This window comes from Amblyomma mixtum, chromosome 3, assembly GCF_055824585.1.
Source record: "Amblyomma mixtum isolate Tamu chromosome 3, ASM5582458v1, whole genome shotgun sequence".
NCBI classification, from domain to species: Eukaryota; Metazoa; Arthropoda; class Arachnida; order Ixodida; family Ixodidae; genus Amblyomma; species Amblyomma mixtum.
The window spans coordinates 166,948,650-166,964,017 of record NC_143014.1 but is presented as its reverse complement, the minus strand read 5'-3'; the positions used below and the strand labels follow the sequence as shown (position 1 = coordinate 166,964,017).

Sequence of the window (15,368 nt, the reverse complement as noted above, 5' to 3'; positions counted from 1 at the left end):
AGGCAGGCAGGCAGGCAGGCAGGCAGGCAGGCAGGCAGGCAGGCAGGCAGGCAGGCAGGCAGGCAGGCAGGCAGGCAGGCAGGCAGGCAGGCAGGCAGGCAGGCAGGCAGGCAGGCAGGCAGGCAGGCAGGCAGGCAGGCAGGCAGGCAGGCAGGCAGGCAGGCAGGCAGGCAGGCAGGCAGGCAGGCAGGCAGGCAGGCAGGCAGGCAGGCAGGCAGGCAGGCAGGCAGGCAGGCAGGCAGGCAGGCAGGCAGGCAGGCAGGCAGGCAGGCAGGCAGGCAGGCAGGCAGGCAGGCAGGCAGGCAGGCAGGCAGGCAGGCAGGCAGGCAGGCAGGCAGGCAGGCAGGCAGGCAGGCAGGCAGGCAGGCAGGCAGGCAGGCAGGCAGGCAGGCAGGCAGGCAGGCAGGCAGGCAGGCAGGCAGGCAGGCAGGCAGGCAGGCAGGCAGGCAGGCAGGCAGGCAGGCAGGCAGGCAGGCAGGCAGGCAGGCAGGCAGGCAGGCAGGCAGGCAGGCAGGCAGGCAGGCAGGCAGGCAGGCAGGCAGGCAGGCAGGCAGGCAGGCAGGCAGGCAGGCAGGCAGGCAGGCAGGCAGGCAGGCAGGCAGGCAGGCAGGCAGGCAGGCAGGCAGGCAGGCAGGCAGGCAGGCAGGCAGGCAGGCAGGCAGGCAGGCAGGCAGGCAGGCAGGCAGGCAGGCAGGCAGGCAGGCAGGCAGGCAGGCAGGCAGGCAGGCAGGCAGGCAGGCAGGCAGGCAGGCAGGCAGGCAGGCAGGCAGGCAGGCAGGCAGGCAGGCAGGCAGGCAGGCAGGCAGGCAGGCAGGCAGGCAGGCAGGCAGGCAGGCAGGCAGGCAGGCAGGCAGGCAGGCAGGCAGGCAGGCAGGCAGGCAGGCAGGCAGGCAGGCAGGCAGGCAGGCAGGCAGGCAGGCAGGCAGGCAGGCAGGCAGGCAGGCAGGCAGGCAGGCAGGCAGGCAGGCAGGCAGGCAGGCAGGCAGGCAGGCAGGCAGGCAGGCAGGCAGGCAGGCAGGCAGGCAGGCAGGCAGGCAGGCAGGCAGGCAGGCAGGCAGGCAGGCAGGCAGGCAGGCAGGCAGGCAGGCAGGCAGGCAGGCAGGCAGGCAGGCAGGCAGGCAGGCAGGCAGGCAGGCAGGCAGGCAGGCAGGCAGGCAGGCAGGCAGGCAGGCAGGCAGGCAGGCAGGCAGGCAGGCAGGCAGGCAGGCAGGCAGGCAGGCAGGCAGGCAGGCAGGCAGGCAGGCAGGCAGGCAGGCAGGCAGGCAGGCAGGCAGGCAGGCAGGCAGGCAGGCAGGCAGGCAGGCAGGCAGGCAGGCAGGCAGGCAGGCAGGCAGGCAGGCAGGCAGGCAGGCAGGCAGGCAGGCAGGCAGGCAGGCAGGCAGGCAGGCAGGCAGGCAGGCAGGCAGGCAGGCAGGCAGGCAGGCAGGCAGGCAGGCAGGTGCCACATCGGCGCACCTTCTATTTATCGCCTACCTGGCTGAATCAACCAGTTTTCCTTCAGGTAATCTATTTCTTTTTTGCTTAGCGCCACAGAAGGGCTGCTGGAATGCCCCACTATAGTATTGTGTCGCGTTTCCTAGTTAAAGACAGTACGGAAGTCTTCTTATTATTCAGTTTTAAGCGATTCATCAAACACCAATTCTCGACGTTGTTATTGTCAGCTTGCAATTGGCGGCAGTCCTCAATATCTCCAATATTACAGAATAATTTTAAATCATCTGCGAAGAGAAAAATTCTCGAGTTCTTGACATGTAGCGGCAGATAATTAACAAACACTAAAAACAACAGTGGTCCTAAGTTGGAGCCTTCAGGCACTCCCAAAGATGATAGAAATTCGTTGGACACACTGCCAGAAAATCGGACCATGTTACGGCGGCTGCCAAGGTAGCTTTTGGGCCGCCTGCAGTACATGGGGCAAACTCCATCTTCATCAGAAGATGGAGTATTTTTCCATCTTCATCAGAAGTACCTCATGGGAAACCATATCGAAGGTTTTAGTCATGTCAAAGTAGATTGCATCTACCTGACCGCGATTAAATACATGTGGCCCAGTATAATCAAGAAAGCTGCTGCATAAATTCGTTTCCACAGATCGACCTTTTAAAAAACCGTTCTGCAGAATTGAGATCTTCTGTTCGAAGTATGAGCCCATGCGTTCGTACATAGCCATTTCAAAAAATTTCGCGAAAGAACAAATCAGTGGCACAGGTCGAAAGTTATTTACATCACCAGTATCGCCAGACTTGAATACAGGAACAACTACTTACAACTTCCAATGACAAGGAAAAACACCAGTTCGCAACAATAAGTTGAACAAATGCGCCAAAACAGGGCCAAAAATGTCAGCGCATCCTTTGATTACGAAGCTGGGAATTTTATCAATTCCTGTTGAAAGTTTTAGCTTAAGTTTCTGAATCGCCGAAGGAACCTCATGCTCGGTGACAATATCATAAGCTAAATAGTCAGCGCTGTCTTCAGAAGTAATAATGGCAGTTGTGTTATCATGGAGCAAAAAACAAGAGCTGAAGTGATCAGCAAAAGCTTGCCACACATCTTGAGGTTTAAAACAGATACCATCGTGTGTCTTGATCACAGCAGCTCTAACCTCATCATTTCTTTGGTTGCGCACAAAATCCCAAAAACTGCTTGGTTCCTTTTTAAAGTTCTGTTCAAGAAGTTTCTGGTACTCGGCTTCATCACGTGCAATTAGTTTTTTCACAATTTTTCTGCACAATGAATATCTTTGGTGCCAATATTCACTTTCTGATTTCACTTAGAGTTTGTGATACTTTTGTTTTTTCAAGTAATGTCTTAAATCGCGCGAGAACCAGCAAGGAAATTTATACTTCGATTTACGACGAGGTATACATTTTTTCATTACACCCTGTACAATTGATGTAAGTAGCTCAGCGCGTGTGTTTACATGCTCAATCTCAAGCAATTCTGACCAGTCGTAGGCCAGAAGATCATTGTACAGCCTGAAGTAATTGCCATACACGTATCTAAATTTTTCTGGCTTGACCACAGCTTGACGCCCCTATTACAGAGGCAGAATTTCGGACAGCCTTTTTGAAATTACGCAATACTGCACCCAGGGAAGATCAAATTATCAATGCTGCCATCCGAAACCAAGACGATGCCTCCATATCTCTTCTAGTCACCCACTTTAACGAGTGCTGGAAGTCAGGTACCCTCCTTGCCACCTGGAGGCATGGCAAAATCATACTTATTCTTAAACCCCACAAACCCATCAACATAGAGAATATCCGACCAATTTCTCTGACATCTTGTCTCGACAAGGCCTTCGAACACATAATTCTTGCCCGACTAACCTCGTACATGGAAGGCAACCACCTTTTCCCACACAGCATGGTAGGCTTTCGTGCGCATCTATCTGCACAGGATGCCCTACTACAAATTATACATGACGTGCTTGATGAAACAATCCCCCACCTCACTAAAGCTATTCTGGCAGTTGACCTCACAAAGGCATTTGACAGGATTCGACGCGATGCCATTTTGCGAGAACTGCAGGCACTACAGGTAGGCTCAAATACCTACAACTACGTTCGCGCCTTTATCTCGGGCCGCACTGCCTCCCTGCACATAGCTGAGCTGAGCACACCACCTTATACTCTCGGTGAGCTTGGAACCCCCCAAGGCGCGGTCCTCTCCCCCCTTCTCTTTAATATTGCTGTCATCCCCCTAGTTCATAAACTCGCTCAGATGATATTACCGCATGGACCACTCATGGATCTGATGGAGAAATTGAGGAAACTCTTCAATTAGCAGCTGGCACCATCTCCGCTCACGCGTCATCTATTGGGCTCGAATGCTCCCCCTCTAAATTCGCGCTTCTCCTCATAAGACCGAAATCTGCCTGAAACTCGCCCATTCAAATCGCTTTACAAGGAACCCCTATCCCCGTCACCCCCACCCTCCGTGTCTTTGGCCTGTACTTGCAGGATTCCGGACGCAACGATCATACCCTTAAAACACTCAAGGCCTCCACGCAATCCGTGTTGCAACTTCTACGCCGCGTATCCTCCCTGCACAAAGGTTTAGACGAAGCGGACAACATGAAAGTAGTGCATGCTTTTACACTCAGCCACATTTTATACGCCACCCGATATCTTAAGCTGAACCGCATGGAAACAGAGCGACTGAACGTCATGATTCGTCTAGGAACCTAGGCAGCCTGAAACCTACCTAGCAGCACTAGCACAGCCAAACTCCTTGAACTAGGCATGCATAACACCTTTCAGGAACTAGTATACGCGCACCTTCAGACACAATATCTAAGACTTGCCGCGAGCGCAAGTGACAGGCATATCCTCGCTTTCCTTCGCATCAACATTCCCGCTAATCAGACATCCCTTATAGCCATTCCTCGACACATTCATACCCCCCTCGTTGTGAAACGCCTTCCTCGGAACGTCCATCCCCAGTACCACATCCCTCGCCGCACTGCTCGCGCTAAGGCCCTTCACAAGTATTACGGCCAAGCCCAGGACGCCATTTGGGTAGACGCCGCGTGCATAACGCATGAAGCTGTAGCAGTTGGTTACAATCCAGCCCTAGCACAGCCCCTCACACACCGCCTTCCCTCGGGCTGTACGCCTGAGGAGGCCATGACCCTAGCCCTTGTACATTCCAATGCAAACTACATCTTTAGCGACTCCATAACCGCTCTGTTCAACTCCGCGAGAGCCAGGATTCACGCCCCTGCTTGGAAGCTGTCAAATACCCCCCCCCCCAAAAAAAAAAAAAAAAAAAACTTACCACGCAGGGTAGAGCCCCAGTGGGTGCCGGCTCACTCTGGGAATCCAGGAAACGAGGCTGCCTATAAATTGGCCCGGGGTTTGATTTGCCGGGCTCAGGACGGCCTCGGTCCAGGCTTCTCGAGGGAACGGGCGCACACCTTTGCAGAGCTCACGCAAATGTCGTGCTTGGACCGTCGGACTTACCCTCCTCCACACCCCTCCCTTATCCACTCCCAACAGATCCTCTGGAGACGCCTCCAGACCCGCTCTCTCTCATCCCCTCAGCTGCTATCTCACTACTGTGGCACCTCCCCTGCATGCTCCCTGTGCGGCGACCCTCACGCCACACTCTCCCACATCCTTTTCGGCTGCCCTGCTGATCCTCCCCCGCAGGGACAGCCCGCGTTATCAAGTTGGGAGGACTGGCAGGTTGTGCTCTCGTCTCTGGACCCGCCATCGCAGCTTGCTGCCGGTGCTTCGGGGTGCCGACGACATGACCAAACACGACATGAACGTTCCGACGTAGACTGGGACAGTGCGGTGGTCCAGGGACCGAGGGGGGGGGGGGGGGGGGCGGTCTAAACACACTTGCCATAATAAAGTTTTTTTCTCTCTATCTCTGGCACCATCTCATGCACTGGACGAAAAGACAAGAACGGCAAGGTAAACGTGCAATGATATTTGTCTACCAGAACAAGAGGATAGCGCACCGCTTGCACGCCAAAAAGAGGCACATTAGACAGAATTAGGTCTAAAATGTTTCCAGCACAGTTCTTAATTGCATTACGTTGATATAAATCACGGAAATTACTAAAATCAATAAAACATTCGGCCTTTTCTTGAGTTGCTGTGCAGTCACTAGGGACCAAACCAGTGGACCAATCGACCTTATAAATATTAAAGTCCCCTAGATGTGAACCTTGTACTTCGAAAAATCGAGTTTTTCCCCAATATCCAAAAAATGATCGGTAAAAACGTTAGGAGCAGAATTTGGTGGAAAGTAGTAACAGCCGACTAGATAGTGCGATTTGTCACACGTTGGGATTTCCAACCACACACATTCTTCGTATGTCTCCAGGTCTGGTCTCCTAAATGCACTTAGCACAGAACGGCAGGCTATCATTACTCCGCCCCCGTATTTAATCTTGTCACAATACACCCTATCGGCCCTGAGGACAGCGTACTCATCTGAGAAATAAGACGTACTTGAACATGATGAGTTTAGCCACGTTTCCGTCAGGCACATGATGTGATACTGACATTCGGATGCATTCGCGAAGAGAGCATTCCGTAGTTCGCTGCCCTCTCGTGCCAGGGGTTCGATCCTGGCGGCGGCGGTTGAATTTCTATGGAGGCGAAATCCTAGAGGCCCGTGTACTGTGCGATGTCAGTGCACTTTAAAGAACCCCAGGTGGTCGAAATTTCCGGGGCCCTTCACTACGGCGTCTCTCATAGCCTGAGTTGCTTTGGGACGTTAAACCCCATAAACTAAAACCAAACCCTCTTGTGTTTTGGTAATACAGCTTAATTTCCTGTGCCATTTTCGGATGTAGTTAGAGCACCGTTAGGGTCATCAAAGCGCCGTGAGCACCACAGCTTCCCATAAAAAGGGCGAAATACGCAACCATCAGGCCACACTTCCTGATTGCTCACAAGTTCAAATAAATGCTAAATAAAGGCGATGATCTTTGTTCTGTAATTGATGCTTGCGATGCTGACATTGTATGTCTCACTGAAACCTGGCTATCGGCGAAGATAGATAACTGTGAACTTCTTACCTGTAAAAAGAGATATAACATTTATCGGTGCGACAGGGGTTCTAGATGTGGCGGAGGCGTGCTTGTAGCTGTTGCTGATACTGTTATGTCTTTTCCGATCCATTTTGTAAGTGCATTGGAACTTGTATTGGTTGAAATTCGCACATGCTCTAAGAAACTGATAGTGGGCGTTTGCTATCGTCCGCCGTCTACCTCCCCCACCTTTGTAAACGATCTTCATGATGTCATTCATATGATTACAGTCCGTTATCCGAGCAATCCCTTTATTTTACTGGGCGATTTTAATTTCCCCAACATAGTGTGGTCTAATGTGAGTTCTTATTGTGAACCTTTTTCAAGTGAATGCGACATGTTCTTGAATTTGTGCAGTGATTTTAACTTATCCCAGCTTGTAACGCAGGCAACTCGAATTTCACCTACTGCGTCTAATATCCTCGATCTGGTACTCACCACATCGCCTGATTTTTTCCAGCCCATATCATACTTGCCAGGGTTAAGTGATCACCTACTCCTTCATTTTGCTTTAACCTGCGCAGTTCCCCATCAACGCAACCACAGTAAATATATCCATGATTACAAAAATGATGATTTTGATGCTATTAACCATGAACTGTCTGTTTTTCTAGACCATTACTTGCTAAGCTTTCATGATCGCAGCGTGAATGCTAACTGGAGCCTGTTTAAAGAAAAAGTTGCTGCGCTCACTGAAAAATATGTTCCACGCTTAGGCATCACCTCTAACCGTCAATCACCATGGTTCACTAAATCGTTAAAACGGCTCTGTAATAAGAAAAAACGCATGTTCCGCTCTGCAAAACTAACCGGTTCCGAAGAACGTTGGACTGCTTATCAGGCCGCGGCCCATGAATATAAAAGTGCACTGAAGGATGCCAAAGATTTGTTTTTCAATGACACATTACCTTCCCTTTTGATAAATAACCCTAGGCAATTTTGGAGCGTAGTTAACAAAAAAGACAATTCATCCATCAGCCTTAAAGACTCCAGTGACCAACTAATTCATCCTAATGAATGTGCAAATGTTCTAAACAGTGTATTCGTTTCAGTTTTTTCCAAAAATCAGTGTTCGGTAACCCCTGCATATAACAGTGCTGACTTTTTACCGATGGATTCTATTATCTTTGATCCTGCTGGAGTGGAAAAAATAATCGAAAAACAAAAGGTTTCTTCATCATGTGGTGTTGATAACATTAGTTCTAAGTTCTTGATTAAAACCAAAGTGTACAGCGCAATAATACTCTCTAACCTATTTCAGCAATCTCTTGAAACAGCATGCATACCTGATGACTGGAAGGTCGGGAAGGTGATTCCCTTGCATAAATCTGGTGATCAACATTCCCCGCATAATTATCGACCCATCTCACTTACCAGCATTCCGTGTAAAATTATGGAGCATGTTATTTACTCTCACCTTGCATCGTTCCTTGATTCTAATGCCTTTTTTACTGACAGTCAACATGGATTTCGGAAGTGGTTTTCTTGCGAAACACAGCTTTTAACCTTCACGCATGATCTAAACTCATTCCTCGACAGGGGTTCCGTTGTCGACTGCATATTCCTCGATTTCTCAAAGGCGTTTGACAAGGTCTCTCATCAACTGCTTTTTTTTAAACTTAGTAAACTTAACCTCGACCCTAACGTTCTTAGGTGGCTGCATTCGTTTCTCACTAATCGTTCTCAATTTGTCACCGCTAATAATGCTTCTTCCTTCACTTCTCCAGTTGAATCTGGAGTGCCACAAGGCTCTGTTCTAGGGCCTCTGCTTTTTCTTATATATATTAATGACTTACCTGACAATCTATGTTCAACAATAAATCTTTTTGCTGATGACTGCGTCATATACCGCGAAATTAACAGTGACTCTGATATAACTCTTCTTCAATCGGATATTGATCATGCTCTTGAATGGACTAACAAATGGAACATGGAACTAAACATAAAAAAGTGCAAGTACATGCGGGTTTCTCGTCGTAACACCACATTGTCTTCATATCGTCTTAATAATTGCAGCCTTGAGTCTGTGCCTTTTTATAAATATTTAGGTGTCTTCATTTCCCATAATCTTTCTTGGAAAGTACACATAGACCATGTAAGCAATAACGCTAATCGCATGCTGGGCTACATACGCCGTAACTTTAATCTTTCTTCTAGCTCCGTAAAACTGCTTCTCTACAAGTCGTTGGTTCGTAGTAAACTAGAATATGCTGCATCTATCTGGGACCCCTATCAAGAGACACTAATATACCAACTCGAATCTATACAGAACCGTGCGGCCCGTTTCATTCTCTCGAATTATCACCGTAACTCTAGCGTCAGTGCCATGAAATCAAGCTTATCACTCCCATTACTGACGCAACGTAGAAATATATCCCGCCTTTGTCTATTCCATAAGATTTACTATGATAACCCCATCCTTAAAAGAAAATTTATAACGCCACCTTGCTACGTTTCAGCTCGGATCGATCATCGTCATAAAGTTGGTATTCTTTCATGCCAAACAAACCACTTTTACAACTCATTCATCCCCAGCACATCGGCACAATGGAATCACCTTCCCCGATCGGTCGTCGAAATAAGTGACCATTCTGTGTTTAAATCGGCTTTAACTAACTTGATGGTAACATAGTACATGTAATTCTTGCGCCCTGCCATTTATTCTTTTCAGCATATGTTGTAGTTCAAACAGACCTGGTGTTTTTTTTTGTTTTTTTCCCCCTTCACAATTTCTGCTGTTTAAGGGCATGACAGAACGTGTGCACCAGTGTTTTCCTGCCATTTTCAACAATTTCCTCGTGTTTTTTTTGTTTGCGTGGTATGCTTACTTTTATCCTTTGCTCATAATTTCGTGTTTAATGACTGTTAATTTCTTTGATTGTATTTGCTGTAACCTACTGATTTGCGCGAGCCATATTTTTGTTCATTTTGTGTTACTTGTAACTGCTGTTCTTTTGCCATTTTGTCTATTGTACCCCACTCCCCTCTGTAATGCCCTCGGGCCCTGAGGGTACTGAAATAAATAAATAAATAAATGCTCACCCAAAGAAATGTGGAAGGAGCAATGTGTATCGTACTTCGTTTTCAGTTTTGTGCAAGTAACAACCTTGTCACCTACTGTGTCCGCCAAAAGTTCCTGTATGTCCGACGCCGTTGTTGTCGGGTCCAGGCGAAAAACAAATAAGCTTTTCTTCGCCGGTAGCTTGGGCGCTACTCTAAGCATGGACTGCTTAGCTGTGCCAAACGTTGCTCGAGGCCGAAGTGGTTGGCTCACCGCTTTCGACAGCCGTGGCAGGTGAGTACTCTGGCCCTGAGCAGGAGGCTTCGATGGAGGGGCCGACACTCCAGCAGGCAGATGTGCCGCCACGGCTGAAGCGTAGTTGCGAGATTCCGAGAAGACAGAATGCAGGCACTCACTCTGGCTGGCGGTACGAACCGATGCACTCAGGCCACTCAAAGCTTCACGCAAGAGCGCGTTTTCTGTCGCACCTCATCAGTTAACGCATCCATTCGACCAGCCATTTTTTGTAGCATTAAAATAACACTCGGGGAAGCAGTGACGGAATGTCAGTCTTGAAAATCCAGGGAAGAGCGATGCACTTCGGGTAGGCGTTTCGTGTCGCTGGCTCCGCCGATAAGCTCTGCCGCCGAAGGATCACGCCGCTTCACATAATGAGCGCATTTGTACTTGCTGGCCCCGGATTCCATGAGGATGTTGTATTCCTCGGCCTGTATGTTGATGCATTTGCAGTGAAAACGCTGATTGCAAGACGCGCACGGCAAAAATTGCTGACTACCACGAATGGGCTGGGAGCAGTGCGCACAAGCGTCCGCATCGGGCGCCAAGTTGATGACGTTCTCCAACGAAGATGGAAGACGATGGTGGTATTATAAGGGTAATAATAGGAAGAAGAAACCAATAAGTTGGCCGCGGTTTGCGCAAGAAGGTGTTCATTGAGGGTATCAAGACTGTTATTTCTCCTGCACGCAGCTTGGCACGACTTGTAATTAAGGTGAAATGTGTATCATGCAATAATTGTAGCATTTCACAGCCATAACGCCAGCCGAAGTGAAGCGAAGTGTAAATGCTGCAAATGTAAATCATGAAATTTTTAGCCCGTCACAAAAAAGCCGGCCACGTAAAGTGAAATTAACCGGTGCAACTTTCAGCCAATGTGATGCGTCGAAAAGGAGAAGCACCAAATAGAAAAGCATTAAAGGCGAAAGAATCATTCGAAAAGCGTATTCAGATTTTAGGTGATTTAATGCACATAATCCTGCTGGGCAGTTCCATCTTGTGTACCTCAGTATGAGCATGAGAAATGTTTCTTGTTTTTTTTTTTTTTTTTGCCGAGTGAAATATGTGTTTCATTACTGCTATATTCATACTCAGCCGAGCTACATTCTTTACCGCAGTTGTGGAGTGCGGTACTTTGGACGACATCACGAACGGCTCTGTGAGCCTTTCCGGAACCGTGTTTCGCTCGAAGGCCGAGTTCTCGTGCAACCACGGTTCCAAGCTGGTCGGCAACACTACACGCACCTGTGGCGCCGATGGTCGATGGACCGACGAATCTCCGCACTGTGAATGTGAGTGTGCAGTCTCATCGGTGGAATAGAATTTGAATCCAAGTTCATGCAGCGGCTTTTTGAAGAAATCAGTTAAAGTTCTTCTGAGCTGCCACGACAGAGACGTTTTCTGTACTTGGTATCGTAAACATGCATACCTAGGCATACCTGTGAAAGACGCGGATAAGCGTTACCCAGGTGAGGAGGGTGTAATCGGACAGACGGATGGACGGACAAACACCTTGCAGACAATACTATGGTACCACTGGATTTGGATATTACTAGAATGAGTGCTGCGCATAGATAGAGACAAGCGTAGGCGGTGGGTTTCGCGGGGAAGTTACCATTCCTTTCTGCAGCACTTCCTCACACAGGAGCTCCTATAGTAGCCCACAACTTCTGTCGAGGCTAATTTCTGCGAGTCCAATTTCATCCAAGGGCGCATGCATAACATACATAACCTATCCTCATACTTTGGCTGCCGTGAATGCGGCTTATTCTGTTCGTGGCCATGAATGTAATGTTCGCATAAAAGACATGTATATGTCTACTCTTAACGAGGAGATAATTAAGCTTTATTGTTATCTAGGTAAGGTGTCGGTGCGTGGACAGGGAAAGAAAATTGTGCGAGCATGGTGAAGTGAAAATATATACGTACAGAATCGGTCACACTTGTCCAGAGTGCTCGGACGGTGTGCTGCGGAGCAAATGAACTGAAATCTTTCTCAACTGCTTTGCTAGCGGTAAGGCGCTGGTGCCTGTGCGCTTCACGTCCCGATTCGGCTGCTCTCCAGCGCAAGCATTATCAATGAAAGTCAATACCTGCTTCATAATTTCCCATCTTTCCCCATGACGGGCACCTTTCTAACGCTCTAGACAAGTGTAATCGACTCTGTACTTAATACAGTCCACAGTCAACCAAAGGACCAGCTTGAATGCATTCTCCCAGTGCATTTCAGCGAGACGCCGGACAGAGTAATCATCGTCCGTCCTGCGTGTGTCCCTTACGCGGTCGTGCGTCTCGTAGAAATATGCCGGCAAAAGGCATTCAAGCTAGAGGGACCAACTAGACCGTCACACGGCTACGGGGCCGAAAAAGCTCGCCGCCCGAGTGACGAACAAAAAGAGGACACCCGGCAATAAAGTCGCAAAACGGAGGGAGCCGCTTTTCTGAAGTTTTTTTTTAAGCCTCATTGGTTACTCCCGATTTTAAGCAGCGAACATTGCAGCGCTAATTATAGTCTATTATTTTTGTTAGGTATGCGGGCTTAGCTCGAACTTCGGATGAAAAGAAATTGGCACATTGTTTGATTATGTGCTCCACATAATTGGGCTGGAACGTTTCATCTGTGAGTTATTGTGGTCATCTGTTATTGTGAGTTATTGTGATGCCTTTTTTTGCAATTGAAGTACCACGATGCTCCAACCCTGCTGCATTAGCACTCAGCCGATGTTCTCTGGCGCAGTCGTGGAGTGTGACGACCTGGAAGGCATCGCTAACGGCGTTCTGCGCCTTCGGGAAACTGTGCTGCGGTCAAAGGCCATATTCAAGTGCATCCGAGGTTTCAAGCTGGTCGGCAATAGCACCCGCACCTGCGGCGCAGACGGTAAATGGTCCGGTGAATCTCCGCGTTGCGAAGGTAAGTGTGCAGTCTAATCGGTGCGAACGCACACGAAGCTTATTTCAAATTCACGCAGTGGATCTTTCAACAGAGATGTTAAAACCTGACCTTTTGAGTCGCCAGAAGAATGATGTTTTCAGTGTTTGGCATTGTACAATACGCAGATCTTGGGTTAGCTTTGACGGCTTATCTTCTGTGGCTGATTTTGCGCAAGAACTGTGCAGTATAGGCGTTAGCACTGATGCTACAAAGCAAAAGCTGATAGCTTTCAGCCAATGCTGCTATAAAGAGTTTTGATCCCCGTAAACAAAAACCGGCTTCTTATGTTAATAGGGGAGTCCACAATCGCTTCCGGCTGATGAATCTCTGGTAATGTAGGCGGCGTGGTTGAATTCGCGCCGGTTCAGGCGGATACTCCTCAGGCCTTCTCTTTCTTGCGTTCCAGCAGAATGAGGTAGTTCAGGCATTCTAGCTCTTGAAGCCTACTGGCACTTTTTCAGCTATGGAAAATGTAAGAAATCTTGTGTCGCTGTTTCAGTCATAATTATGATGCAGAAGCAAAACATTTTTTTTTAGAAGTGTGAAGCTTGCATTTTTGCACTTTTTCATTCCTCTTCTATCCCTTATAAACTGAGTAGCTCTGGAACTACAAAACCTATAAACCATTATTCTTTTGCTGCAGCCCAATATTCTTTCTGTGACACGGAAACGGCTCCGCGTACCAACTTTATCGTTTTTAAAGGCGCTAGCTAGTCAGACTGCTTTTGACCTAGTCAGACTGCTTTTGAGCGCACCTTTGATTGCTGTCAGCGTGCATGACGATAAAGGAAGTAAGGTCATTAATGGGTACAGCCTTTTGAAACTGTGTTATTGAGGGTGAATAGAACAATTACAACGTTTTGTAATATGTAACTTGAGCCCCTATTATGGTAGTCAGTGAATAATCTCTTGGGTAACTGCACAAGCGTTGACGAAACACTCGAGCGAAGGAATGACTGTGTGTGGAGAAAAAGCAAAGAGACTAATGTTCCCCTTCTTTCATTCCAGCCATATGTGTCATACAGCCTGGACCCGGTTTTCATGTCCTACGAAACACGTCTTACGGATCACGGGTACGGGTAAACAAGCTTTTCGCTTGCTGTAGTGTTCCTCACAGTCATTTGAATGGGAACTAGAATTAGGATAAGCCCTCAGATTACATGTGCTTATCAGCTTTTTTTTTTGCAAAGCTTTGTTTTCATGAACAGTTCATCCTAAAGTGGCAGCCTGTTCTCTCTTTTTATTTTCGACACTAAAATTTATCTCTGATAGAAGGTAACAATATGGTGGTGAATTCCATAAGATAAGCATGCACCAGCGGTGACACGGTTCTGACGTCAGACCACCCAGTAGACGGGTGCTAATATTCCCACCAGCGATAATTCTGAAGGTAAATACGACATTCTACGTAACAGTGTGGATATCTAGCATCGTACGAAACACCTGTGGAGGCATTAAAAAGCATCAAGCAATAAGTGTGTCATCTGTGAGCTGGCCCCTCTCGACTAGCTTCTTTTTAGCCTCTTTGTGAATCAAAGTCAGTACGTACGGTATGTATCGCTTTTATTTCATCGGTGGGCACCAACGGGCGTTATATCTGATTGGCCCTGTGATCGAAGGGCAGGAAACATGCTGTTGAAAGCATTACTTCGAGTGTCTTTGCATTGTTCTGATGGCTATAATCAGAAAACCGAGAAAGCAGTGGTCTCAAATGGGCGTTTAGCATTTTGTTGTTGCTGTCAACAGGTACCGTGAGAAACAGGCAAACGTCTAGTTTCGTTTTATGATATTGGTAGCTCTGCAAACCTGGCAGTCTATCGCTACTAGTATGCTACAAGCGTCATCACTTTGCGCTTCACTCCTCTGCAGTCGTCAGCGTAGTTCTCAGTTTAAAGCCAGTTATTTTTATGTTCTTAAGAACTATTTTTAAAGTTAAACACGAATAAATGTCTCTTTAAAAGCACACTTTGTTATTGACACCATTCCTTTCGAAACTTTGAAATTCAGTGAAAAACACTCATCACTGGCCACCACGTTTATCACTAAAGCACTGACACATGGCAGACCTTATTGATCTCTACTTCCCCTTTGTTATGCGGCAATACAATATGGACAAAAAACTGCTTTCCGTGTCCTAGAAGTGCTGCTGCGATTAAAATTATGCATTTAAATTATGTGCTTCGCGGATTCATCTTTTGCCCGTAGCTCTATCTGGCTTAACGATATATGTATCATTGCTTGTAAGCGTACAGCCCCAGTTCACAATCCCTAGGTGCCTCTTTCATTGGCAAGATATGAAACCGTTCTAGGAATCTTAGAAATTCTGTGTCTTGGATGTCCCCGTTATTCTACATCAGCGCAACGCGGTCACATTCCACAGCCTAATGCTTCACATCAGCCGCCTTGAGGCATCTATGAGCTGTATGCATTAGAGTATGGGAAGGAATCTCACCGCATTTATAGATTATGCACCAGTGTACGGGATGCCTTTGGGAAATGACATTGAAGGAAATTTCCGCAGCATCTCTTAAAATGGTCACAGCGCTCGAAAAGTCTTTCGGGAGTAATTCATTGCCATAATGCTC

At 47.9% G+C, this 15,368-nt stretch overlaps 1 protein-coding gene across 10 annotated transcripts in view; it reads left to right on the top strand.

Annotated features, from left to right (window-relative positions):
* The window catches only part of LOC149352622 (sushi, von Willebrand factor type A, EGF and pentraxin domain-containing protein 1-like), a 268,948-nt gene that overhangs the window by 119,085 nt on the left and 134,495 nt on the right, over positions 1-15,368 (top strand). For all 10 annotated transcript variants that reach the window (XM_089581805.1, XM_089581804.1, XM_089581801.1 and 7 more), the window contains 3 exons: positions 10,970-11,143; positions 12,589-12,762; positions 13,792-13,856. In XM_089581805.1, coding sequence (XP_089437931.1) covers positions 10,970-11,143; positions 12,589-12,762; positions 13,792-13,856 — 413 coding nt within the window. The remainder of the gene's footprint in view (positions 1-10,969; positions 11,144-12,588; positions 12,763-13,791; positions 13,857-15,368) is intronic.